General features: G+C 52.7%; 2 protein-coding genes across 2 annotated transcripts in view; one reads left to right on the top strand and one right to left on the bottom strand.

Moving 5' to 3' along the window:
* Nucleotides 1–1,626, top strand: part of KCTD17 (potassium channel tetramerization domain containing 17) — a 7,424-nt gene extending 5,798 nt beyond the window's left edge. Inside the window, exons 7-8 of the mRNA XM_009710236.1 lie at nt 991–1,016; nt 1,573–1,626. Coding sequence (XP_009708538.1) covers nt 991–1,016; nt 1,573–1,626 — 80 coding nt within the window. The remainder of the gene's footprint in view (nt 1–990; nt 1,017–1,572) is intronic.
* Nucleotides 1,627–3,120: 1,494 nt separating this feature from the next.
* TMPRSS6 (transmembrane protease, serine 6) overlaps nt 3,121–8,852 on the bottom strand; it is a 17,398-nt gene continuing 11,666 nt past the window's right edge. Inside the window, exons 13-18 of the mRNA XM_009710232.1 lie at nt 8,807–8,849; nt 8,402–8,518; nt 7,482–7,650; nt 5,306–5,577; nt 3,900–4,036; nt 3,121–3,279 (exon numbers count right to left, since the gene is read on the bottom strand). Coding sequence (XP_009708534.1) covers nt 3,121–3,279; nt 3,900–4,036; nt 5,306–5,577; nt 7,482–7,650; nt 8,402–8,518; nt 8,807–8,849 — 897 coding nt within the window. The remainder of the gene's footprint in view (nt 3,280–3,899; nt 4,037–5,305; nt 5,578–7,481; nt 7,651–8,401; nt 8,519–8,806; nt 8,850–8,852) is intronic.

Here is an 8,852-nt window from a genome sequence, read left to right as displayed (position 1 = left end):
GGTATGTTACCTGTCTGCACTCTCAGCTCCCGCCAGCCTGAGCTCTGCATGGGTGACTCACTGCCCTCTTGGGGGTATGGCCCTGGTTTGTAGAGCTTGGGGAGGGGAAGGATGGAGGGGAGGTTAACTCATCCCTAAGGTGGCTTTTCCATTTCTCATCCTGTGTGTGTCTTTACTTGCCAAGCAGGCCCTACAGCTCTGGACCAGAGGCTCTGGCAGCAGCAAAGAAAGCGCAGCTGGGAGAAATGAAGAGGGCTGGAAATGAATGCAAAGCAGGCAGGGGTGGCATGGGGAAGGGGGGGAAATCTGCCACGTGTCTGCCTGACACACATGCCAGATCGCTTCTCCAGACTGCCGGCCGCAGCTCCTTTGCCTGCCAGCCCGAGAGCAGTTTGCAGAAAGCAGCCTGTTATTTTCCCCTCCTCGCTCTCGCTTCCCTGGGCTTTTCCCCCACCGTCTCTGCCAGGGTGAGAGCGCAGTGGCAGAGGGTGGCGAAGGCAGAGTGGAAGTGGCCATTCCCCGCTCCAGATGTTCTGGCAGCTGTGTGTGAAATGAGCCTCTCTTCTCTGCCTTCCAGTTAAGGGAGGCTGCCTGGCCAGCGTGTGTGGGGCTGGGTACAGAAAGCTTTAAAAGGAGGATTCCTCTCATACTGGAAAACTGCAGGGCTTTTGTTAAACCGGAGTTTGCTCAGTGCCACTCTGTCCTGATGGAGGGCACTTGCTAGCTGGCTGACGTTTCTCCCTCTGCACGAGAGCCTCCTTGTCCATGGCTATGGGACCTGAGTGTTATTCTCTTAAAAGTCAGTGTATGTTAATTGCGTGGACTTTTCCTTCCTTTTTCTCTGTTCTCCCAGCCTCACTCCTCCTCTCTTTTCTTTTTCTTCTGTTCTCATTTCCTCTGTCCTTTCCCTTTTCCTATTTCTCATGCTCCCCTCCATGCGCAGTTGCTTTTTTTCCCTGCTGTTGATTTTGTTTCTCTCTCCTTCTCTAGCTGTTACAAGCCAGAAGTCTGAGGATGTGATCCCAACGCTCCACGCCAGCCTTTTCGTTTCTTGTTTATATCTTTATTTTTGTACTGCAGCGTATGGCAGCCCCTTGCCCCACACTGACACCCCCCAGCTCCCTTCACTCTTCACATGCAGCCATTCTTTTTTACAAACTCACCTCGGAAGCCTGAGCCTCCAGCCCTGAAGGAGGGCAGATGTTCCATGGAGCCCCATGGCTGCTCTAAGGGCTGGAGCCCCTGGCCCCCTCCCATGCCTAGCAGGCTGGCTTTCCTTAATGTCACAGTGTCCCCTGCTGGGGACATCACCGATCGGCCACTGCAGCCTGCGGTCCTTTCCTGAACACCCTGGATGGCAACTGGAGCCCTGAGGTGATGGCAGCTGCAGAAAGACCAGTCCTGACCCTTTCGCTGTTGCGGGCAGCTGATCTGGGCTTGTGGCCAGAGGGCAAATACAGGGCTGCTGCTCTTTTCTGGGCCACCTGCACTGCTTGTGGGGTGTCCCTGTGCTGGGTATCACGCTCCTTGGGGCCTCCCTCCCTGTCCCCCAAAGCGGTTTTGTGTCAGCAGGGTGAGGAGGAGACAGGTGTACTGCCCGGGTACTGGGAACACGCTGGCACCTGATGTCGTGTCAGCTAGCACCAGGACATCCCCGTCTCGGGGAGTGGGGTGTTTGCTTCATTGCTGTGTCTGAGGACGCCAGGTTGTAACTCCTCAATAAAATTCACAGTCTGTTCCTCCTTGCTGCCTCCCATTTCAAGTGGTGGAAATTTGGTGCTGGTAGAAGAGGGTGGGAGCTGGAGAAGAGGAGTTTGGATTCATCACCTGGAGCCACCAGAAGCTGCTTGTGATGCACCTGTCTTCCAGGGGCTGAAGGTTCTTCCCACTGCATCTGGGCTGCATCCCCTCTGCAGGCAGCTGGGCCACAGACCAGGTTTGTTTATTGGTATCTGCACCCCTAAATCATAACACTAAGCGAGGACCACCTATCTAGGTAGCGTATTGACCCCGCTGCGCCTGGGGACAGCTGCGAGGAAGGGTGAGGGTGTGGAATCTTTTCCCAGTTGCCAGTGCCAGGACTGGAGTTTGGTCAAAAAGATACAAACCTCAAGATAATTTTTAACAGAGTAAGGCAAACTAGAGCCAAAAAATCCCTCAAATTAATTTTACTTCTAATTCCAGAGAGTGGCCCATTGTATACACACACACACACACACACCCCTATATATGTATCTGTATATCTTTAGTAAAAAAACCAAACCCATAGCAGTCACTGTTTAAGCACTGTACCCTGAAGCCTTCTCCTTTACCTCCTGGATTATCTGAGTTAGGAGATGGAAGCAGTTGAGACACCCTCACCTTAAAGGTATTTAGAAGGGCTGAGGGAAGGGGATGGGAGGCTGCTCCAGTGTTTTTACCGAGGGGTAAGACTTTTCCCTGAGGAAAGAGCAGCCGTGGAGGCTGGGTGCTGCTCCAGGAGGGATGCAGGACACGCACTTGGGGGTATGATGCTGGACACGTGCCTGGGAGTCAGTGAGACATGAAGAGTTGCCTGGCTGAGCTGAACAGCACAGCGAACAGCACACGGCAGCTAAGAAAAGAAGCAATTAGGGAGATGGAAGAGGAGGAGTGATGGGAGGGGAAGGAGGAAGAAGGATGAGCAGCAGGAAGGAAGAGAGAGGCAGATTGATTTCACAGTTACTGGAATCTCTAACTACATCAGTCACATTTTCTTTCAGCAAATGTTCCAGCATAAGATTGTGGCTGAATCACATGGTTCATGGAAAGTTCAACTCCCCTTATTCTTTTTCTCAGAAACCATCAACTTGGGACTATTGCTGTGGGTTGTGGTGTTGTTGTCCCCCCTCAAGTCTTTTGGATGGATGGCCTAAAAACACCTTGGGATGTTCCTTGGGAAGCACTAAGGGGGAAAAGAGTCCACCTGCTTTTGTCTATAATCCCCATGGCAGGCTTTTTTTACCCTGCTCAGAAGAGCATCCTGGGTCTGACAACATCCCACACAGAAACTCTCTTTCTCTGAGAGGCAAGTGAGCAAGATCAGGAATGAGTGCCATGTGAGTGTAGGTCTGATGGGGAGAAGGCAGAGATGCACTTTTCTCAGCTCATGGTTTGGTTCATCCAGCCCAGCACTTGAGTGATCCTGGTATATACTCCATAGTGATTTAGACGTGCGCATCCCATTCCCCAGCTGACCACACCTGCCAGAAACCACCTGCCACTGGGTTCCTTGCAGGCCAGTGGACCTCCACTGGTGTCCTGGGATGCCAGTGGACCTCCAGAATCACCCGAGAGAAAGGTAAAGAGAAATGGGGTGATGGTGATCCACCAGCTTGTACCTTAGGCAGATGTCAAAAACAGTCTCTAGTGCAAACATCAGACCTATTGTTGCATTCCTTCATCATGCAAATTCCTCCCCCTTAGCCAGGTCTCAGGAAGCTGACTGCTCTATTGTTTCGTTCTGCTGTGTGGCATTTCCAAACATGTGGAGAGCAAGGAAGCTGGTGGAATTTAACTGGATAGCTGGAGGGCTGGGAGACAGAGGAATTCCTTGAGCTTGATAGTGACGAAGGAACAGATAGGTTACTCTGTGTGACAGATGCTAAAGAGGCTGAGGGAATAAGAGACATGACTTGAAAGTGAGAGGTGTCATCTTTTAAGGTGAAGTTTAAGTGTATTTGGATCCTGTCTAAGGCAAAGATGCTGGGAAGAAATGGTCCTGAGAGCTGTTGTTGGCCACTTAGATCAGAGGAAGTGTTGGGAAAGTCAGGAATTTTATGGTCTTTTCACCCTCATTTCAGGATATGGAGTGCATTTGGGAGACTTGGGACACACCCCACCTTCAGTAGTCAACCCTGATCCCACAACTCCTCTGTCACCTGGCAGGCATCTTTCTTGCCCGTGTGGTACCCAGCACACATCATCCGGGGAGAAATCATGTAGTGATATGCCTCGCTGCAGATGTCCTGCTGGATGAGCTGCACGTCCACCTTCTGCAGAACATTGCTGATATGCCCTGAGGGGTAAAGCCCCAAAAGTAGTGCAGATAAGCAATGGTGGAGCTTCCCAACATTTACTGTGATCCCCCAGCCCACGCCTATGTCACTGTATGCTGAAAGCTGCCATCCGAATTTCTATTCTGCTCTCCCCTGGCATCACAGTCTCTGACTTTCAGCAGAGCACTTCACCTGCATGGAAGGAGTCACATTCCCCTTCAGTCCCTTTCCCTTTTATGTTGTGGGCACTTCAGCTTTTGGGACAAGCAGGATTCTGGTTTGAGGAAGCCTCTGGGATGTCAGAATTTTGGGTTTGCTTCTCATTGAAATGGATGTTAAGCTCTTCCAGCTAAGTATGCAAACCAGGAGATTCCAGTTCTGGATAGATCCCTGAGTATTTCCATTTAGGAAGCAGATTGAGCAAGTGTGTGAGTGAGTGAGGGCACTAAGCTGACCTGGGTGAGCACATCTATATTCCTGTGCCATGCACTACTAGAGAACAGCTTGGACCTGTTTTGCTGACCCTATGTGGAGAGAACATGAAGGGTCCAAACCCATGCAGCTAAACTCTTCCTCACAAATCAGGATGGACTCATCCATACCACCCCGTGGGAACAGATCTTGGCCCATGCTGGTCCCCAGCAGTGTGTGGGTGCTATGTGGTCAAAATGGTCAAATGGTACCAGGGTGCATGCTAACAATTACACAGTGTGATCCTCAGGGGACCCTGCACTGCTCCCATTGACTTTACTGGTACAGATGTTGCTGCAGGCACTCAGGTCCTAGGGTCTTTGACATGGGGAAAATGTTGCTGCAGGGGCTGCAGACAAGTGTCCCCAGGAGACCCAGTCCCAGTTTTATGAAGAGCAGGGTTTTTTATCCCGACGCTCTCTGATCAGGCACTGTCCCTGGGGAATGATCCAACAGGATCCCACATGTCGATGTAACCATGGAGTTGGGTTTTGGGACTGGGGCTGCTCCATGCTGTGACCATGGCTGAGCAGCCACTAGACAGACCCCTGACTCCTGAAGGGCTATTCTAGTCTTTGGATGAAGGAACATGTTCTGTCCCCGCAGAGATTACCTGACTCTCATGCCTGCCTCTCCAAATGAGGTTTCAAGGCACTCAACAGGTAACTTTGGCCAACCTATGACCAAAAATCAAAGGGGCTGAAGGACGCAAAATACTCTGGGGTAAACAGAAGCCTATTCTGCCTACCCCACATCTGAACCTATGTATCTGCCTTGGCTCTGCCACAGTAGGCCAGCAGCAAAGACCTTGCACCTACCCCCTTCCTTGAGGGCTCCCCAGCCGGTGATCCAGCAATGAAGGCCAGGCTCAAAGAGGTGAGAAGGAGCAGGCAAGCAGATGGGCTGGATTAAGGGCGAGATGATCACAGGATGGTCCAGCTGGAGCAGGGCCACATCATAATCATGGCTGTCCTCCTCGTAATAAGGGTGGAGGAAGAGGCGGATCACCTTGAAGGACACCTCTGTGTGGCTGGTGGCATTTTGGAAATATTTGCCCAAGTAAACGGTCCAGATGGAGGCGGAGGCCAGTCTGTAGGATGCAGCAAAGAAGATAACTCATCACATGAACAGAGAAGGATGGGCAGAGCCTGGCTGCTTCTGTCACAGTCTTTTGAGGAGTCTCTGGTATGGATGATCATCTCCCTCAGAGCGGCCTCTTTTTTTATTTGGTTACTGATTTCAAGGAACTAGGTGGGACATCTCTTTGATGCCTTGACAAGCCTGTACAGTGGGACAACTTTGGGCAGACACTCATACACACAGGCAACTTGCTCGTATTTGCTTATTTTCCTCAGGAAAGCAGTCTAAAAGGTGTACGTAGCTTAGACAAGCAAGTGGGGCTGTTGATGGGCAAGCAACTACCATAGGGCAAAGAGCAAAAACTGAGCTGGTGAACCAAAGCTGCCAGGAGAAGGAGACACGGAGAAGGGGAGCATGCTCCGAGAAATTTCTAAGAGGAAGTAAAGTGAGAAAAGCGGCTCAGAGGTGAGGGCATTAAAAGGCATGACAGCCCTTTAGAGAAACCGGGGCTAAAGCTGGGGACAGCCTAACAAGGTGACACCTCTGAGAACAGAACAGCTGAGAGCTAACAGCCAGGACAGACCCTGTCTGCAGCAGGAGGGTGAGGAGCAGAGGGGAACTCACCCAGGACCAGAGCAGGGAGAAGCGGGAAGGGGGCTGGTTTTAGACTTTAGAGTCTAAATCTAAAGTCTAGGTTTTAGAGTCCTCTCCACCTTTTGCCTTACACATGCCGTTTTTCTCCCCTCTGGGTGCGAAAAACTCCCTGGTTTGGTTTGACCATTTCTCTTGCTCCAAACTGCCCTTCAGGACTCACCTCCAGCCTATTGCCTGCACAGGCTGCTGCCCATTGCACAGCCCACCTCAGGCTGCTCCTGGTCTTCTGCTCCTCTTTTCCCCCATTATTTCTTATCTCTCACACCACTTAAATTCTCTCTCTGACAGGTACACACATATGCCATCTAACAGGGCTGTGCTAGCACCATTCATCCTGCATTGGGACACTCCGAAATGGCCAAATTCAGCCCGCATGGACCACTTGAAAGGCCTGATCCCAGTGCTGGTGGGCTTCCTTGCAGGGCTGTAGGACACAGGTAGGAGCATGGCAGGAGCAGGGTGAGGTGAGAAGCCCCACTCCTACTGAGGCTGGTGTCACCGTACTGAGGATGACCAGCAGCTCCTCCTCCCCGAGCTCACATAGCATCAGGAGGGAAGGGCAGCCGGGGAAGTCCAGCAGTAGTAGCTGGGGAGGTGGGGGATCCCCACCGGCTCACTGGTAGAGGAAAAGGGGAGTTTGGAGGAGGTGGAGACTGGACCCAAGGGTGCACACTTCTTCCACTACCCAGCCCTGTCGCCCAGCACAGCTGTGGACCTTCCTCCTCCTCACTTCTTCCCGGTTTGAAAGAGTAAGTGACCCCCCCCGATCTGTATGTTGCTGCTGCTGTTGTGGTATGTATAGTGGGTGGAAGGAACTGGGGGAGAGACCATGCTGCTTCTTGAAAGGTCAGGCCCAGAGGGTGGGCAGGGTGGGACTCAAACAGCATCCTCCACAGGTAATGCTATCCTGGCCCCATCCTGGCACACATTGACACCTCCATGGTTGTGACAGCATGGAGACAAGCCAGAGTCAAAGCAAAGGTGGAGCTGTGAAGTGTCTTCCACTACCATCGCCCTCCCAAAGCTGCTCTGTGAATCCCAGCACTGCCCCTTTTTCCCTGCATTCACACCCAAATACTAGTGTGTGTATCCATACCCCTTTCCCCAGCTCCAAGCCACGGAGAAGCATGGCATGGATGCCAGACGAGGGGTGCGGCTGCCCCGTGACATTTTCACAAGCTGGAGGATCCTCCCATCATGCATGACATGGAAAGCAATGCAAATCCTTCTCCTGTCCAGCACCCTCCCCTCTCCATTTACCTCTCATCCTGGAAGCAGTGCGCAGCTGAGACCACCCAGCGGTCGGCAATGAGTGTTCCCCCACAAATGTGACGTCCCCGAACTTGCAGACTGGCCTGCCACGGCCATTCCCCTTCCACAGAATTCACACCACCCACGATCCTGCTGAGAGGGGCTTGCAGCCCACAGTCTGAGGAGGAGGAGACACAGCAGGTACTTCAGGGGAGGAAGAGAGCATGATATACTGTGCCTGTCCTTCCTTCCTACTTAATTGCCTGAAGAGTTTGACCTCTAATCCCTTGCATTCCCCAGCCAGCAAATGCTTTATGTCCTGTCCAGGACAGGTCTAGCGAGCACTCCCTCCCAGCATGTGCCCCCACAGCCTTACCCCACCTCCAGCTGCAGCCTGGGGATGCCTTTGGGGCAGCACACTGTCTGTGCTACCTGCTGTGCTGTCGGGGAACCCTCGCAGTCCTTCCCTTTCACTGCCCACCGAGGCTCCAGAAAAACCAAGCAGGGAAATCAAAACACAAGCTCTCCTCTTGCCAGCGACCATGAAGTCACAGGTGATTTCCCCTGCTGGAGCCTTGTAGGATGGCATTACTTCACATAAACTAGCATAGTGGTCCGACAGACAGTCTGTGGGTAGGACCTGGCCTGTAAGACACATCTGTCTGGCTTGATATCTCTGCCTGAAGGAGATGGGGAGCAGCTGTCCAAAGAGCAAATGCCCGCTCACAGCTCAGCACAGAGACCTGGCTCGTTGCTGCTGCCCCTGCCCTTGCCGAATGGAGCAGTGGCCCTGCTGGGGTAGGGAGAGGGTGATGGAACGAGGGAGGGTGGGTGCTTATGCTCGGGTGGTGGTGGGGAAAAGGGGGTAACTTGCAGCTGTGTGGTATCCTGAACCTGTCTGGCTGATGTGCCACTGAGCATTTTCTCACCACAGCGCTTCTCGTCGGATGAGTCCTTGCAGTCTGCAGTGGTGTCACACAGGGGGTTGGGTTTCTTCACACAGGTCCCATCTTCACAGCGGTAGGTGAAAGGACCGCAGGGGACCCCTGCAAAGAGGAAGGGGAGCTGAGGATGAGGGAGGGCAGCAGGTTGTAGATGCAGCCTGAAGTCCTTTAAGTAGGGGGAAAAAGGCAACAGAGAGCTTGGGAGAGCTCCATAAATGGCAGGGAATTTCCTGAGCAGGCTTGGTCAGCTACAAACAGAGCGAACATTGTGAGCATGTTGGGTGTGTTAACTCCCAGCTGGTGCCCTTACCTTACAAGGGGGAAGTACGCTACCGACAGCCTTGGCTGGAGCGTAGGGGAAGGTATTTGTCAGCCCTGTCCCCTCCCTACCTTCACTGCACTGCTCCTCATCGCTCCCGTTGACGCAGTCCAGCTG

The sequence above is a fragment of the Cariama cristata genome, unplaced genomic scaffold (genome assembly GCF_000690535.1).
Source record: "Cariama cristata isolate BGI_N322 unplaced genomic scaffold, ASM69053v1 scaffold7581, whole genome shotgun sequence".
In the NCBI taxonomy this organism is placed as follows: Eukaryota; Metazoa; Chordata; class Aves; order Cariamiformes; family Cariamidae; genus Cariama; species Cariama cristata.
This window is presented reverse-complemented; position numbering and strand designations above follow the sequence as displayed.